This window comes from Anas platyrhynchos, chromosome 1 (assembly GCF_047663525.1).
Source record: "Anas platyrhynchos isolate ZD024472 breed Pekin duck chromosome 1, IASCAAS_PekinDuck_T2T, whole genome shotgun sequence".
NCBI classification, from domain to species: domain Eukaryota; kingdom Metazoa; phylum Chordata; class Aves; order Anseriformes; family Anatidae; genus Anas; species Anas platyrhynchos.
In genome coordinates, this window is record NC_092587.1 from 45,398,342 (window position 1) to 45,417,908 (window position 19,567).

Consider the following 19,567-nt stretch of genomic DNA (forward strand, 5'->3'; position numbering starts at 1 on the left):
TCTCATCATTCAAGATTGACGCTTGGATGGGTGTGTAGGAGGAAGCAGCAGCAGCAGGCTTACAGCTTGCAGACAAAAAAAAAATCTGCCTTATCTGATGGCTATTATTGAAAATGCGAGGTGTAGCCTAGGCTGGGTAATGAAGGGGAGCGAGCGAGGGGGAGCAAGAAGCATGGAGCTGCATACTGATGAGTGTAGGAGTACTTGATAAAAAGAATTCTTGCTGCTGGCAGTGCATTGCTCATTGTGGAGTATTCCAACAATCACATATAACGGAGAGCAGCTTAGCTGACAGCTTGATATGCTTTTTTTTTTTTTTCTTTTTTCTTTTTTTTTTTTTCCTGTATGACGTACTGGTCTGTAGTAAAGATTAATAACTAAGAAATGTAGAGCTAGGATCAGATCTTGCAGTATATGCTGCCCTGTAAACTATGTTTTACTTCTGACTTTTCTGCTTGCTGAAAACATTAATCTGTCAAGCTGGCGGGCTCCTTTGATACCAACTTTCCCAGGAACACAATGTGGCAATGCCACCTCTCAGCCCAGGACTACCGCTATTATCCAGTGGATGGTTATTCGTTGCTTAAACGCCTCCCTCTTCACCCTCCTACAGGACCCCGATGCCCTGTCCAGACAGTGGGACAATGGTTGGAAAATATTGGGCTACCTCAGTATGAAAACCACTTGCTGGCTAATGGATTTGACAATGTGCAATTTATGGTAAGAAATCTTCTGTGCATAGCTGTGTATATACACTGTAGCTGCCTTTTTTGTCTGTGTCTTATGTGATCATAAAAACCTTAGAGATATTCTGCATTGCACTAAGAAGATCTGTGTAGTGTTTCACTTTTCTGTGTCTAGCTAAATTAATATATAGACTATCCTAGCATAAACTTCCAAATTATACACTTTACAAAATATTCTAGACAGAGGTATGGTAAAAGAAAAGCTGCATATTAAGGTTCTTTCTCTCCCTCATCAATCCTCAGGTTAAAAAAGAAAAATGCACTGTTCTTTTAATCCACTGCAGGAGGCAATTTCACAATATTTAAAGCTGTAAGCACCCCTGTCTGCAATACCTCACATACTTTTATTTAAATACTAACATCATCATCACAATAATTAAATAGCATGCAATGCCATTCTTGCATTGAGAGGTATTTTAATAGCAGATAATTACTTAATAATATGCGCTCTCTTTGCAAGTGATTCTGGATGTCTCAGTTAAATGTTTTTGCATTGTAGACAATCAGGCTGTGGGATTCACTTGTTGAAACTTATGCCCTGTGTGGAAAAGTAATACATTCCTCTTAATAGTTCAATTTTTCTGTTTTAACTCTCAGTGTTTACCAGGAACAAATGAATAAATAAATTTTGCATACTTCAGAATTTACAGTATTAACATGAGGTGTTAAGTAACTAGATCTGTCCGACAAACTTTCCATTGAAATGAATATTCACAGTAAAGAAAGAAGCTTACTTATAAGATTATTATATCATCACATTCTACCTGCTTTGGTATTCCCATTACTTCTATCTCCTGCAAAAATCCTGAACACATTTCTTTTAAGTATCAGATCTTAAAATATTATTAATTACTCCTTATTTACAATATTTTTAGTAACTGTGTATGTCATGGAACAGTTCTAACTTTTCACAGCTTACACCTGGCATATAAGAAACAGAAGTGAAACAATATGAATATTATGACTGTTGAATCATCTTATGAGTTGCAGTTTTCCTATTTAATTTATTTTGTCAAATCACTATATAGTTAGGAGTTACCAATTAAGGCATAGATGTATGTTATTTCCCCATTATAATAGTGTAGAGATTTCTTCCTGTATTTACATGGCTGCCCTGTGATCATTTGCTTATATCAATAAAAATCCTTAGAATCTTTTCCTTTAAATATTCTTGAAACAAAGTACCAAGAGTGTCCTGTCAGCCCTGCAAATTTAAATAAAAATAAAAAATGTTCTAAAATGCATTTCAAGACACAGTTTCCCAAAATGTACAAATTCTTGAATATATTATAGCAACAGTTACATAAGTAGGTGATCATTGAGTCTTAAAGAGACTACGGAAGGAAATTGTTCACAAGAGGCTGTAGGTGGCATAACAAATTGAGGGTTACACCTACCACAGGTAAATGATGAACACCCAAGGAGCTAAAAGAAACTACCTTGGAGGGCTTCCCAGTCATTCCCTGGCTGTGGAGGGACCCCAGCCACATTCTGTAGGAATTTATGACTTGCATTTCCTAAGTCTCTTATTGGTACAGTTTTGTAAATATACAAATTCTATCTGACAGTCTAGTACTCAATACTAAAATCAAACTTTTCAGGTATTGGGCAGTCTGTACACGTGTGTGCTAGCTGATGTTTTCCAATCATTATAGATTAATTATTTTCATAAGTATACATTGCAGGTAAAATACACAACAACTCTTAATTATAATTGTGGTAGCATGCATATATGAATGGAAGATTAGACTCGTAAATACAATGATTAGGCAAAAAGCTGGAAAATTTTCTAGTTATACAAATATATAATTTCAGTAATTTAATAGCTACTAATGTATTGATTTCACACTATTTATCATGCTGTTGCATGTTTCAATTTTTGTTTGTATCAGAAACTGAGCATTTCCATTATTATATTGGGAGTAAAATGAACAGGAAATACCAATTTCTTTTATATTATTCTTTTGGATATGTGAGCATTATGTAATGAAAACCTCTCCTGAAAAATTTAAAAGAGAGTTTGTTAAGGTATTTTCCATCCCAGACAAAATGTTAATAAAAAAAAAAAATTAAACTTGGAAGATATATAAGAAAATGAGAGAGGGAAAGACCTGCTATGGCAATACAAAATTTCAGATTTCTCCAAACTTAAATGTGTTGTAGTCTTCTTTAATATAAGAGAAATGGTTTGCCTTTATTAAGCTTTATAAGCTTATTAAATCAAGTGTTTCGGATGGGTTAACTGCTTCACATCAAACAACTCTAATACTTCAATGCAGTAAAAATCAGTTAGACATATTTGTTCTTCATTCTGTACCACATTCCTGCTTTTGTTTTTCTGGAAGCACATTCTGACCTGCATTTATTCATTCTGTTGCCTAAGCAACAACCATCACACTCACATTAAGTATGATTTAGTAGTATAAGTCTTTCTAGATGGTCAGAACAGAAGAGGGGATATCACAACAATATAATTAATGTCCATGTAATAACATACATATGAGAACAAATATATCTTATTTATACAACTCTCAATGGCAAAATTCTACTAATTAAATTAACATTCTAATATGAAGGTGTTTTTCAGATAAAAGGATTTCATGGTTAATCATTCATTAGATCATAGAAATTAACTCCTTATGTTTACTCACCCTCAGGCATTTGGAAAGTTATTCACTAAACTGTGCTTAGAATTAGGAAGCTACCTAATGCTACCCCAGTGTAAGGACTTTATAGGAAGAAACAGCCTGGTTGTTATTAACCTGAAAGTATGAATAGTTTTCCTTTAGTTCATCAATATGTATGTTTTTAAAACATGTTTAAACATAGTATTAAAATCTTAGTTGTGTTTCCCTTAAATACTCTATTTGCATTTACAGAATATTTGCGCACATAGCAAGTTGCAGTTCCTACCTACTCTTATTGTCGTGCAGGAATGAAACTTGCATAACATTTAGTAGGCCTGAGGCAGATTCAGCTCCAAGTCTTGGTTCATGTATGCTTATAGGAATAGAATCATACTTGAATATATATATATATGCAATCATTATTAACTTCGACATTTTGTTGTGTAATAGGCTGCAGTGTCCTTCAGATGTAAAAACTTGTCATGACTTTGTGCAGGGATAGGCTATATTTGAAGATGCAGATGATACTGCGGTATTCATAATGTAAATATTATTTTGCAGTTAAACTAATTCTAAAGCACAGGAAAACAATTAGATCAGTCTTAAATTGTAGTATATAAGCTAGATATAAACCATGAGGAAACCTAATGAATCACAGAACATCTTTCTGATTCATAGGCCCCATGGAAATCCCTGGGGCAAGTTATAATCTCTATGCAGACTTGCAGGCCTACGTAACTTAGTCTGCTGAGAAAAAAAGTTGAATTGCAGAGGAACAGATGAAAATATACAAATGTGTGATGTCACTAGATCCTTTAGTGCAGCTTTCTACAACTTTGCAACTTCATCAAAGACTCTATTCTGGATTCACAGAGATAAAAGCAGTTCAATCAAATCACTGCCCAGTAGGGACTAGTCCTGATTAAAGACTTCATATGACTGTCTATTTATAGGTTGTTCTAATCATTTAAGATATTCTGAAATTTTATCACTTGCTTAATATTGTAATTTGATGAAGATAATCTCTCTTAAAAAGATCTTTAAAACACTGTATGAGTGAAAATGAGACCAGAAACCATTTATGATGATGAGTTAACATAAAAGTATGAAGCACTAGATTATGTTTTTTCTTTGTTTGTTTTTGACATCCCAAAATATTGTTCAATAATAACAGTTAATATGTGAATTGGCATTGTACACTAGACTGTCTAGCTCTGCTGTGGATTTACAAACATGCACCTCTACCCCTCTAAGTACTTAAATGGCTTGCATTGCCTGAGGATCTACATATTGCCTAAATAAGTTTAAAATTCTCTCTTTCACTGTTAGGAATCTGAGGCATAGAGTGACCGTGGGACAGAATTTAAAACTGCTTAAAACTCTGAGATGAGGAACTACATCTTGAAATATCTGCTAACGTAATGTTTAACAGATCAATTCAGTTGCTTAAACATAGGTATCTAGTACCAGCTTAGATACTGTAGGGAATCCAGGAGTTTCCAGACAGGGCTGGCAGATATTACTGTCATGAAAACTGGAGACTGGCCAGTCCTTCATGATTAACAGCTGGAGGCAAGTGCCACACCACTGAGCATCTGAGGCAGTTCTAGAATCCTGATGCTTATGCAGCTGAAATGAATCATAAATGTTCTAGGCCACACAGTGTTCATGACATGTATAGGAACTCAAAACAGATGTCTTGATTTTCCATGTAGTATGTTTGGTGCATATGCATTTCTTTTCCTTCTAATTATTTTCTATTTATACTTATAAATATAGTATTGCTATTCATCCTGTGAACTAACCTGCATAATTTACCCATTTCCGCAATGCTACGCATGGACTACCTTTTCAATTCCTCTTGGCTGCCTGTTTTGAATTTAGTTTTGAGTGAAATTTTGACTTTTCTTCTCCCTTACCCTCCCTCCCTATCCCTCTTTCTCTCTCTCTCTCTCTCTCTCTCTCTCTCTTTTTCTTTCTTTCTTTATTTTTTTTTACTAGGTCTGAAGGCTTATTAGTCAGCTGAAGTTTATCTGCAGTCTATCCTCAGGTCTCATTCCCGGGATTTGCTGTCCTGGAATACCCAGTAATTCTTGCCTTTAATCTCTCTAGGGTATTTTAAACTCTGTATCAAGTATCAAGGACAGATGCAATTTTATTTCTTTACAGAGACATGCACCTGAACAAAATTCTCTATGTGTATTGGCCCCAAGTCTTGCACTTGTAGAGACCGCTACAGATTTTGTCCAAAAATACCCAGTGCAGAGATTGATGATTTGAGCATGAGATAAAAGCTTGAAAGAGTGTCAGTCTGCCAACACCTTTCTTAAATTAACCATGCTGTAGATAATGAAAAAAAAAAAGGCCAGTGTTTGACAAAGGTCTAGTCTGTAGTGATTTTGGTGACTTTCAGTTGACTGACCTGTCCAACATCCAGGCTCTGAGCTCTCCAGGTCCACAATGGCCACTAAAGGGACTGATCAGGGCAGTCATGAATCATCTGAAGCACAAGAACATTCAGAGCCTTGTCATAGACAAGGCTCTGTAATGTAGCCAGAGTTGATGAACTGTTGAAGGCAACCTTAAAACTCACAGTCAGTAGTATGCGGTAAGCCATGTTTTTAGTAGAGCAGAAAGAACATAAGTCCCACTGATTCTGGAATAAGCTGTGGTTTTCTGTATACTCTGATAAAATCTGAGTATATATCCAGAACTGTGAATTTCAGTCTTGTCATCTTGTAAACCCCAGGACTTACTTTTAGTTTCATGGTAGATCTACAGAGCTTGGCCCTAACTGTGGAACTCGTGTCAGTGTGGCGTTGGCTTTTACCCCAAGCCAAGTACCAATTTGTCAGTCTATACTTTTCCTAGTCTTCCTCTCCTTCACCTTGGTAACCTTTTATGACTGTGGATCCTGAGGCAGGCCAACTCCTTCCTTAGTCCAACCTGTTAGTTAACTGTAGAGTGGGGCAGAGTTTAGGTTTAGTGAGGCAGTCGTTAGATGTTTAGTACTCGGTTGTCCACGTACTGGAATCACTTGAGTTTTTTGAGACATCTGAATAGGCCAGGAATATATGATACAGAATCTATGGGGAACCCCTACCCATCTGGAGCTTCATTTGGATTCCAGACAATGTACATTACAGCACTTCAAATGACTAGATTTTTATTTGTGGACTACTACGTGAAGCACCTAGTCATCTGTTAAAGTGAAGGGAGCATAAAGTGTAATTAACTGACTGGCTAGCTATCAGGGTACTTATTTTACAACAAGTTAAAGCAGATTCTTCTGGTCAGCTGAACCTTTCTCCTGGTTCTATTGATTTAATTAATTAATTAATTAATTTTTCAGTAGCTATCCTGTAGACAGAAAAATTTCAGTGGCCCAGTTCTTGGTTCTATTGATTTAATTTATTTGTTTATTTATTTTTCAGTAGCTATCCTGTAGACAGAAAAATTTCAGTGGCTCAGTTTGGGCTAAAATCTACCCAGTGTTCACAGAAAAAAAAAAAAAATTATTAGAGTTTTTTTTTTTTTTGTCGTTTGTTTGTTAGTTTGTTTGTTTCTCTTCCCTCTGAACATCCATCCTGGAGTCTTGAAGTTCTTTTTCATCCTAGCAGGGATTCTTATTATAAGACCTGCACAGTTGAGCTCAGGTACATGCTAGAGATGAAGACTGTGCATCTCATCCTGCAACAGCAGCAGGTCTAACAAATTATCCAGTTCTGTGTGCTCCAGTTAATGCTTCTGTCCTTGCACTCCTCAAGCTAGTCAAGGGGCAGATGTGCTTGTTAATATACTCCTCAATATCACATGCAAATAATAGCTTGTGCTGTCTTTCTATCTTGAGGAGACCTCAAACCATTCTTCGTCATCCTATGTGAGTGCATACAGATAAAAGATCTGGGGCAGCAGTGCTCATTCTGATTTTCCCTAAGAGAAAGGGAATTTAGAGGGATCTGCTTCATGTTTATATATGTATATTTATGGTGTGTGAGTGTCTATGTGTGTGTAAAAAACACAAGCACTGTAGGCCGGATCCTGCACTTGACAAACAACCTTATGAAAGATTTGGCAATAATGATTGTTCACCTGAAGAAAGAAAAACAACACAATTTTTATTTATGTCAAATGGAAAATTAATTCATAAGGAGCCCATTTCCAAACAGACTGTTGTCTTCATTAAGACATCTTGGATATGGTGGATTCCTGGAGAGTTAGAAGGAGTAGTTTTCATCTAAACCTGTCTCAACAGTTGTATCTTAAAGGTATGATCATGGATAGGTTCATCTACCTCCCTGCTAAGTTCTGCTAAGTTAACCTTTAGATGAGGGTTTGTCTGGCTGTTCCAGAATATTTGGTCATCTGTATTTAAATGTTTTTTCACACAAGGTTGTAAATACAAGACACGCAGACTGTACACCGGGTAGGACACCCAGGTGCCAGTGTATGTAGTGGAATGTCCTTCCTCTCACCTCTGCCATTTAAGTTAGTGACATGCAGTGTCTATGTGTCTCTTTAGGAAGCTCATTGTAACAGTTTGAGAGACAAGAGCTTGTCCAATGTACATATCAATGCACCGGGCTCAGTCTTACCCACATTAAGAACAGAGGGTCAAACTTTCTATTCAGACTTTGAAAAACATTGCATGTAGTTTCACCACTAAAAATGAAATTATTTCATAGTACGTATCTGCAAGTATGGTACTTAAGGGCTGGAATTTGTCCCATCTGTTCTAACAATATGTTAAATGTTAATGTTAAATGTTGTGCTTGAGCTAAAAGCCTGCCTTGTGCAGAAACAGACCTTCATCTCAGTGTACAAACACTGATGAACCCTAAAAAGAGTATTCTGACACTACACATGTAAGGAATTTTCTATTGGCCCTAAATAGAAGTTTATGAGAAACTAGTAGAATATATTTAATCTGAAAATTAGGTTGATAAAACAGCTGAAAATTCTAAACATGTTATAATGAAGTATGATATTTTAATAACTCATAAAGTAAGGGATATCATGCTAATACAATGTTCTTGCTATGTATTTATTTAAGGCCAAAACCTCTCCAGATGATTTTGCTACCAAAAAGGACAACGGTAAAACTTCAAGTATTAGAAATGTTTGTGTAACAATTATATGTATAATGCTATTCTTAATAAATTGTGAAAGATATGGAAAACATGTCAATATGAAAAGGTCATTAAAAGAAAAAGAAAGTTTAAAGGTATAAATAGGAGAAAGTCTAATATATTTTACTCTTCAGACTAAAAAACTGAAGATTTGAAGGATAATCAGTTTATTTACATTTGAATTTTTACATAATAATAATTACATTATAAATAATGGAAAGCTTTACCATTCAGGACAATGGTAGACTTAAAATCAGTAGCCTATACGTAAAATAAAGTTACAGTTTGCTCTTAGATATTTTATTTATTACTCTTAGATATTTTATTTGGAAATACTTCATAATACTAAAATAAATCATACAATGAAAGACATTAAATAAGGAACAAAATATACAGTGTTTTATAATACCACTTTAGAAAAATAGTCTGACAAAAAACAAATAAATGGAGTCTGGACCAATAGGTAAACTAATCTCAAACAATGACAGACTTCCCTGATGAAGCTAAATGTTTGAAGGAGACAGCAGTACAGAGGAGCTTGATTACAGATAATTACATTGTGTGATTCTGAAGGAGTTATCAGGGAAAGATTAATGGGTACTAACAGGTAACTGGAAATAGGTATAAGATTCCTGGACACCTTATTTTTTATGAAAGATTACTGGGTGACGTAAAACAACTCAGCCATTTATGCAGATGAAAAAACAGACAAACAAAACAAACTGTATCTAAAATAAAGACATAACAGAATATGACATGAAGTAATAGGTAAATAACCAAAATACAATAAGGAGAAAAATTAGTGGAAAGAAAATGACCTTACATTAACTATGTTAGTAAAATGCATTCTGAAAAAAAAAAAACTTTGATAAATATACTATAGCTAAAAGGAATATTAAAAAAGTTATGACCACTGCTAGAACTTAAATAAGAGTCATTTTTGTCTTAGCATAAAGAAAAAAGTACAATATTAGTGCTACAGTAAGTGCTGTATTAATGAAAGTCACTGAGATATTGGGGTGGGGGGGAAGAGAGAGAGAGTGACAAGCTAAAATAGTACTTTGTTAATTAATATATGTGAATCATCTAGGTTAGTGACGTTTGATTAAGAGTCTTAAGAAATAAAGAGGAAATATGAGATCCTTTAATAATCACATTTGAGAACTCCTGGAGAATGAATGAATTAGTAGAGGACGAATAAAATACAAATATAGTTGCAATATGTATTTCATGTTACAGGATTCATCCTAAATATAGATTTTCAGTCTCTTGACCTGTGTCTTTATCCTTTCACCATACAACTAATTCCCTATTCAAGAAGGAAATGGATGGTAGCAACAGATAGCTACTGTCATCAGTAGTGAGTCTGGTGAGGAGAAAAGGAGGAATTGAATAGAATGTGGCAATGGGATGTAGAAGGGCGAAAAAAAGTTCAAATGAATTAACTCTGCTCTTAACAGATAATCAAAATATTTAAGAGAAACCAGTAAAGGAAATAATTTATTGTACCTCTCAGCAAGTAGATGAGAATTTTTCCTTACATCAAAAACAACTAAGATTCTTCTCATTCAGCAGTGATATACATGTGTACCGATGATCTGGAACATCGGAACTGTGTTATCAATTTTAAGTGTTTCTACATCCAAACACATCTTGTTTTTGGAAGTAATGGTTGCATTTTAGTAAATGGGTTATGAAGATTTAGCAAAGATAAAAGGGTAATTCTTCCAAAGATAACTTGTTTCAGACAATTAAAAATGAATGTCTTCAGTTAGAAACACTTTATTCACAATTCTTTGGAAACTGAGCACTGTTAATCAGAGGCCACCTCCAAAAATTTTGTCCAAGCGTTTTACATGGGTCTAAACACAGATGCAGATCTAAGGAAATTTGGTATTTTTGACTTGTAAGGGAAAAAAAGATATATTGTTCAGCTGCTGAAAGTCAGGTAAAGGTCTACTGCTGACAAAGCATACTGTCTTTCCCTTTCTGTGATTGTATGCTACAGAAGCATAACTGATTAACAACAGACTTAAACTCATCATAAGTACAATATTACACCATGAAATCCATATCTGCTCTCTGATCTTCTCCTTAGTCTACTTCTGACTGAAATGTATTTTCAGGAAACAAGTAATATAAATGCTATTTTATTCCCCAAATAATTTACTTCTGTAGACTTTCAAACACTACATTAAACATCTCAAACATTTTATTCACTGTGGAACATAACCATATTCTGTGTCTTCTGCATTCTCATTAAGCTTCAATTACTGTGCATATGGGATAAAATCTCCATGCAACAATAAACTGTATTTGTTTTAGACTGGCTGCCCTGAAACTGATGGTAAATACACTTGTACATGCAACCCGTGATTTACTTGAAATCTCGTTTCGGGCTTTTGTTAGTATTATCTTATGAAGTACTTGATTAAATTACTGAAACTGAATGATTTAACAACATTACTGATGTGAACACCAATGGGCTAAATTTGCAAAATCTACTGTGCCCGCTCTAGGTTTGTGTTGTAAGTCTTTGACTGATTATTAGAAAATTTTTGATCCAAAGACCAGATCAAGATGCAAATTTTGAAGTATCAAAGCCAAAGTATTTACCCAGGTGGCAGATGTGGAGGGATAAGGGTATTGAGGATATGAGTGCTAATGATCACTTGAAATATTAAAAACTGGTATACCATGAGTAGGAGTATACTGGATAAGCACCTATCAAATGACCTTTCTGGTATGGAGCCAAAAAAAGTATTTTCACTGATTTCCTATATAGCAGCCAGGAACTGATTAAGAGTGGCCTTCTGTGTGCACCATCCACCTTTGCAATTAGGAAGGGGAAAAAATCTGCATCTTACTCACTGGAATCTTATACTTCACACTAAAAATAAGTATCTGTGCAGCTGCTTACAGCTCTTAAAATTTCTTAAATGATTAATAGCTTCCATTCTTCAGTAGCCACACAGCTTTAACAGCTTTTTCACTGCTTCAGGTATGCTCTCTCAAAACAACAGCTCCCCTTTCAAACACATAGAAAACCTATATCTTTAAGATGGCGTTTATAAAAAATAATAGTTCTTAGCTGCTATGCTGCATTAAGATAAAAGATTGCACAATACTGATTTGTTTTTTAGCCTTGATCCATTTTTAAATATAGTATGAATATTATAGCTGTTAGCTTCTCTGAGCTCCCTAGGCATCCCTCTTGTTGCCAGAAAGGAATTATAAATTGACAATGCAAGTGATTTTGTTTCATTTTCCTTCTCTCTTGGAATTTGGAAATGTGTCTATTCTGTCCATGATGTTTTTTTATTTCCTGATGTTCAGATTTTTTAACGTACTTGTTTCATTGCCTGTAGATATAGTAAGTCTTCATTTTCTACCCAGAAAAATAACTTTATACAGCAAGAGTGAAGTATTATACCAAAGAACCCAGATACAAACAAATCTTTTCTTCCTTGCAATTACAGGCTTTTTGACTGCAAATTCTGCTATTCCTGTTGTATGGTTTGATTCCTCTCTGTCTCTAACTGTGCTATGTATTTAATAGCATCTTGCTTCATGTATATATTTATTTAAGATGCCTGCTGCTTTTCTTTCTTCTTGAACGATAAGAAATGGAGACTCAAGGGAAAAGGGAATAAAGAAAATGCTTTATGGCACAAGCAGAAGAAAGATGGTCTATAGAGAGTGTACAGAACAATATGTCTGAGGATCTTTTCTGAGGTCAGCCTTTGATTTGGATTATGAGTTTGCGGAAGCTGCTTCTCCATTCCCTTAATTATATGCCTATGAAATTATGTAATACTGATGGCCCACAAATACGAAATCAAGAGAGGATTCTGGCATAGAAATATCTGTATATTAAGAGCTATTTTGTCATCAGTTGCTTCTGTCTGTCCTTAGACAGTAAAGGTTTCTAAGTATCTGTAGTTAGAAAGCATAGTTTCTTAGGAGGGTGCCAGAGTTAACCAGATCACCTGAGGAATCTCACTGAGTACTGTCAGTTAAGTTCTTAATAAATTCAGTGACAACAATTGGACTCATGCTAAAAATATTGCATGAAAATAAAATGAGTATTTAATACATATTAATATTTTTATGCCCCAAACAAAATGAATCAGGAACATTTTCTGTGCGTGAGCTAACTACGTAATTTATAATTACTCTAATCTTGAATTCACACATTTTATTGCGTCTGTAAGCCAAACTCATGGCAGAAACTATCTCAGCACTCTTCTTGTCTCTCCTGTAGATACCTGGGTACCATTCTTCCAATTTATTTCCAAGATAGTCAGATCTGTATCTTACTTCCAAAAAACACATGTTTGTGAGCTCTCTCCCTGCCATGCTATTCCTTCAGGGTGGACTCTTCTTGTGCTCCCCATCTCTTCTTTTCCCCCATTTCCTCTTTACTCAGTAGAAATTACTGTGTGTCTTTTTTGTCTCCAAATCCAAGAAAGAAGGAAAGAAGGAAGAAAGGAAAGGAGTGGGGAGAAAAGAGAGAAGAGAAGATGAAGAGAAGAGAAAATGAAGAGAAAATGAAGAGAGGAGAGAAAAGAAAATTAAGAGTGAAAGAGAGGAAATCTGACTCTAAGTCTTTTTACTGACTTTTTACTGACAAATTTTAGAAAGTCCTGAACAGAAGCAGAAGGACATTAAACTGAATGGTTGTCACAGAGACATTCTTGTCACTCTGAGAGATAGCTGTGGCCTAATAGAGCTGATGCTGAGTGAAAGCTAGTTTGCTTGGTTGGACTTCAGCTGACTCTTTGAAGAAAGCTGGACATGCTATCCAGAATGCTTTGCAATACCATATTATTCAGATTTTTCCATTTTCTAAGGCAACTCAGTCTTCTGATTTACTCGGACAGTTAGCTACAAATTGAGACAACCTCTTCTGACAAAACTTGTGTCAAAAATGCTTTGATACACACGTACAAAAGAAGCAGCAAAATTCGGATTTGCAAAAGTGTGTGCTCACACCTAGAACTAAATTTGACTTTAGATCTCCTTTGAATATATATGTAGATAGGTACTAAGTACTCATTGGACTGGAAGAAAACAATCCCTACACTTAGGTAGTGATAACTAATAGAATTCATTTTTTCAAATTCAGGCCCTAATTAGTCCTATTCCACTTCTTTATCTGTATAATGGGCATAAAAAGCCACCTTGCAGGAGTATTATAAAATATATTAATTGCTGTTTGGAGCTGTCTATTATTATTTCAATGAATGTCTAAAAAAGTCAGAAGAAAGTGAGTCATTCTTACTGGTGAAGCTTTCAATGGAAAACTATATATAAGACATGGACCCACACAGAGAATGATAAAGGCTAAAAAAAGAAATATCAGCTATCTTGTTTCGTAAGTACCATCCGTCCTCCTGCATTGAATTCATGGATTATTCAGAAATACAATTATATTGTATGTATACCATATAGAATATGTATCCTGTGGTGAAGGGTGGTAAGCCAGTGGTGAATAGTCTTCATTCTGGTAGTTTGTAGCTTTGTGACTTTGCAACAGTCCTCTAATGTGTAGTGGAGATCAGCAGTTCTTATTTTGTCTGTTTTATTCATTGCAGTAACATTCCCTTTTAAGAATGCGTACTGAAGTACAGAAATTATATCAAGTGAAGCTACATGTCTCTCACTATTTTGTCTTGCTCAGTCAAGAGCATACATTTTGATTATCTAATTTGTTGGCTTAATGGCCTGTTTTGGACCTGCTATTTGAGGCAGAAAGGAGCAGTGAGACTCCTAAGTGTTCATCATGACCATTAGGAACACTTTTTTTTTTTTTTTTATTATTACAAAGAAAAGTTAAATTAGAAAAAGCTTGTTTACAAGAAAATCTGCAAAGCATCAGTAAATAAGCGACTTGAATTTGGATAGAATGGAGGACCCAAAAAACTCCATAAATGCTGATTGTCAAATGTAGTATCCTTGTGTAGGAAATGGATTGGTGGAAAGGCTTATCACAGTGGGTGCCACACAAGATGGAATGAATTGCATGAAAGTTTTCTTATGACTGAGGGAAATGAAGTACTAGAGTGTCGGATTACAGGTCTCTTGCAATAGGTGTCCCTCCATGTGTACTTGGAAAATCAGCTGTAATGACATTGCAGAGTTCTTCTGCAGTGTTTTGGGACTGCGTCAGTCTGCATATGGGTAATGCTATCCTAAGGATATATCAAACTGTTCTTTCATTCATTTTGAACACATTAACGCAGAGTTTTAAGAAAATACAACAGGTTTATGCGAAGAATAATCACTCCCTCAGTTAAATAACAGTATATGTTTACCTTTTATATAAGGTTCTTGAAATCAAATGATATTTTCAAGGCAGGTTGAAGAGTTGAAAAGACTATATCAAGATGCTAGAACTGTGCATAAAATATGTAAAACCAACCTGTGACTTTTGTTTTGCAAAGTTTTGCAAAGTTTTGCAGCCAGTAGTTGCTTTGGCTGGAGACAAGTTACATAGTTCAGTCTCCGAGAACAGACTTCTTGAAATACATGAATTTTATTTCTTACATTCACTGGTAATAAAAGATTATATCTGTCTTTAAATAGTTACTAATGGGTTGGTATAATAATGTCATGTTTTGTGAGTAATTTCCTAAGTATTTGTAGCTCTTAACTACACAGCTATGGGTAGAAAATGGAACTAGAGTAGTTGCATTAGTTACTGCTTTTGTGTTGTATCTGACATACACAATACAAGAATATTTGTAAAAGAGTGAAAAATGTGTAAAGAGGAGAATGTGAACAGAAAGAAAGGTCACAGTATTTGAACAACATCTGAATACAATATGTGTATTGAGAATGAATTACACAGGATGTAAAAGCATATATGTAGGAAGAAAGGGAATAGAAAGTACCAAGTTTAGGGTCTGGCTCACACAGACAGAAAACTGATTTCAAATTTGTTTGTTTATTTATTGAATCTGGATGTTTATTTTACATTTCAGATTTATAAACATTACTTTCAATAACATTATTTATATTATTATTATATTATTATTTATATATTTATATTATATTATTATGTATTATTATTATTTAATTATATATGTTATTATTATTTTGTTATATTAATATTTTTATTTTATAACAATATTTTCAATAACGTTATACTTCAAAATTGTTGGCAAACTCTTTTAATGCCTGTGATAATATAGTATATGGGATCCACTCTATAGCTACACAGTTTGTCATAGGTTCTGGGTGACAGATACTGGTGACATCCAGATCATACCACATTTTTATTGTGTAATTTAATATATATATATATGTTGTTATGGATTGACAAACATATATATATATATTAAGAAATGCAGTGTTCCGTGAAGCATTCCAGAGTGCACTGCTTTCTTTATCAGTGGCTACCCAGTCATTTTCCACTTAGTGGAAACAGAAACTTAGTGCAAACAGAACAGCTTTCCATTATTCTTTGGGCTCATTCCCCAATTATACCATGTTCAAGTGTTTTAGGAATCAGTACAGGACAGAGTGAAATACCCCCTTAGGAATGAAGAAATATCCTTTCTTCCATGCAGTCTACAATTTTGGGCCTATTAACACCGTTTCTGAAGGGATAGCTCTTATTTTGGTTCTTGTGGAATATATCATCCCAAAATTCATTTACAGTCAGGGTAGTCCTAGAGTCTCTGCCACCTCTACGACACACAAAAAGAAACCAGCTTTGTGGTGCAAAAATGATTTGGTGCAAGGTGGAACATGGACGGTAAATCAGCTTCCCCCAAACACTAAAGAGCAACTGACCCTTATGTATCTCTCAAAAGCTATGTTGGATTTCAGTTTAGTAAAATCAGGTGTTTTGCCTGCTATATATTCAGCATTCAGTCTCTAATGTAGCTAAATACTGGTGCACTTCTCTTTAACTTAACCCATTGATAACAGCATGAAATCATTATATAAGACAATTTATATACTTTGCTTTTCCGGGCATTCAGTTTTGGCCACTGGCAGATGCCAAACCAATGAGGTAGACCTTTGATCTCACCTAGCACGGTCATGCTAGTGATTCTCAAGAGCTGAAGCTGTGGCTCTCCAGCACGTTTCTGAGGAACAGTGCCTGCTTGGCACTGGGCACAGGCTTCATGGCATGAACCCTTCGTGGAGTCGCTGTGTGTGAAGCACTTCCTGACACGACGCTGCAGTCCATGCGTGACACACGGGATGGCCATGTGGTGGAACACTAATTAATCTTTCTTTACGAGAATATGGAAATGCATTTCCCAAATTGTTCTCCGGGAACAATAGCCCCATGTAGTGACATCAAGCACATGGGATAGCATTACAGCAATCTGCTGGTTGCCATGGTGACAAGAGTGGGCCCGCGAAGCAAGCCACCCAGCTGCTGAATTGGAAGGAATAAGAAAAACACAGCCCACTTCCCATGTGAAATGAATTACAAGAACAAGGAAAGGAAGAAAAGAAAATTGTCAACCCTTAATCAAATGTTCTCATATTTTTAGAAAGAGTATGAAGAAAATGGAGACCATCTCCATTTACCTCTTAGGCCTCAGGGACCTGAAGAGTAATATCTCTGCATATACTGTGGCAATAAATCACAATGGTTTGTATAAGAAAAGCCACATGTAACAGAAATCTCTTCTATGTGCAATGGGAAACAAAAACTTGTTCAATCATGCTCTGTGTTGTGTCTGCCTTAACAAACAATCTGTAGGAATATATCAAAATGCTTCTCAGCATAATGGTTGCATTTAGCCAGCAAGCCTGACTGTATTTTCCCTGCACCCTTTTAATTTTCAGTTAGAGACAGTTAGTATATTCCAGTTTGTTTTATAGCAGCCTTCTTTGCTTATAAGCTTTCTTACCTTTTACTCTTGCTGCACCACAACAAATCAAAAGAGGCACGGCAGAACATGAAACTCATTTAAACATAGCAATCAGCAATGCATAGAAAACACAATTAATTTTCCAGTAGTTCTTTGAAGCTGCTTCATAATTCATTCTATTTTGTAATAAAATATTAAAACAGCAAGTTCAGTTGACCTAACAGGCTCCAGTTACTAAGATCTATGTCTGAAAAAGGGTTTGGTCACGTGAAAATTAGACTGTGGCTTCATTTTGCAGTGCAGAGAGTGGGCCCCAAACAGCCAGGTGAGGCTTCCTCAAGATCACATTACAAATGTAGCTAGCGGCAGCTATGGTGGATGTGGCCACATATGACTTTACAGTTCCTGCGTCTGGGATCAGGATCCTTGCAACTGAGTTTGGCACACAAGACCCCGCATAACTTAATAGAAAGAGCAAGGTGCTTAATAAAGAGATTTGCAGTGCTAAGCAGAGGAAGTCAGTAAGATAATCCAAGGCAAGAGTTATATTGGAAAGTTTTGCCTCCCTTTGAAGCTCTAGTTTAGAAACCATCTGGAGGCTGAATTTTCCATCTTGCTCCCTAGATCTCGACATCAATGTTGTCCCTCTGGATGAGGACAGCTGATTCACCAATTTCTTTCAAATTACAGTACTATCTAGAGGCTCAAATGACTCTGTGGCTCAGAAGTTACAATACTCAGTTGCAAGAGATAGTCCTGAATTTGTAGCTTTCTCTCTGCTTTTTATATCTAGCTGTTATTGGGTGTAAACTAAAAACATTTCTAGCAACAGCACTGGAAGATTGATTTACCTCACCTAGCTCTCACTGGTCTAAAGGATAATGTTCCTTCTGCTTTACTGGCTGAATTTCATGGTAATTTAGTTTCAGCAGGACTGTAGAACAATTCCTCCTCAATCCCAGAATGCCCTTCCCTGTCAGTTATTGCATAGCTTGTTCTCTTTTTAGGAAATCCAAAATTCGAGTTTGAGAAAGACACATGAATCTGATCTCCCTTCTGTGTGAATCTGCTCATAACAGCGCTGTGCTAAAGAAAAAGAAAGATAAAGCAACTCTTTCTCCTTCAGTCACATTTTAGGAAAGAACAGCTTACAGTTCATGCCATGCTCTTGTGGCTCTGCCCTAGGCATTCTCTTAAGACTTCCCATCAGATCAAGCTCCCATGGTACCTATGAGAAGCAGGGCCTCATTTCTAGACTCACGCAAACGCAAAGTTGGATGTAGTTTCCAAGCTACTCCATCTACTCAGAACAGAAAACCAGGGAGCCCAGAGGTAAAAATGAAAAAATATGTGAGTGGAGTTCAGCTGCAGGCAGGAGCTGAGCAAAGGCTTGCAAGACCACAACTGTAACATTAGGGCATAATCATTTGAAGGCTTAAGTATTTTTCTGAGCATGTTTTTCTTGCTGCTATTTCACAGACCTTCTCTGTGAATAAGCTATTTTTAAGATATGGATTCTGCTCTGAATTTTAAAGTCTAAGTCTTTGACTGTGTTTTGTACTCTTCGGGCTGATTTGTGTGGCTCAACATGGCTAGGGTTGATAAAAATGTGAGCAAAGAAATACCTGACAGACAGAAATGTGGTTTGAAATACACACATTTACTCAGTGAGACTTTCTGGGGGGTAAGCAGAGTTTCTACATTGATTACAAAAACACCAGCATTAGTGCCAAGGTTGAATAGAATTCCATGTTACATGTAGAGCAGGTATTCAGCATTTCTGAAAATACCGTTTACCCCTTCTTGCACTCCCCAAACTTATATATTCACTGGAGAAAGAAGTATTTTCCCAAGAATTTAGAAGTCTGTTAATTAGTTCACAGTAATATTGATTTTAAATTGGGTCCTTTGAGAAATTTAGCATCTAGGATAACTAGCATTTATCTCAAGTAATCTGAATAATGGTACAATATAGACTCCTCAGAATTTTCATTACTCAAATGAAGTGAAATTATCTTTGCAATATACATTCAAGACATTAAGATGTAATTTAGGTAAGTATTAATAATTATTTTATTGAATTGTTATGACTAAATAGGCAGACAGAGTTGGGTCAACAGCGTTCATAATTAAGTGGGCCAAGTGCAACATCAGAAGTAATTTTTTCAATTGCCACCTTATCTGTGCAGCTAATTTGCATGTGACAATTGTGTTGGTTGTAATGA

General features: G+C 35.6%; 1 protein-coding gene across 8 annotated transcripts in view; it reads left to right on the forward strand.

Moving 5' to 3' along the window:
• Nucleotides 1-19,567, forward strand: part of ANKS1B (ankyrin repeat and sterile alpha motif domain containing 1B) — a 439,567-nt gene that overhangs the window by 239,908 nt on the left and 180,092 nt on the right. For 7 of the 8 annotated variants that reach the window (XM_038180703.2, XM_038180699.2, XM_038180684.2 and 4 more), the window contains one exon: nucleotides 614-720. In XM_038180703.2, coding sequence (XP_038036631.1) covers nucleotides 614-720 — 107 coding nt within the window. Of the gene's footprint in view, nucleotides 1-148; nucleotides 721-19,567 lie in introns of those variants that run through there. The other variant, XM_038180712.2, reaches the window with a different exon arrangement.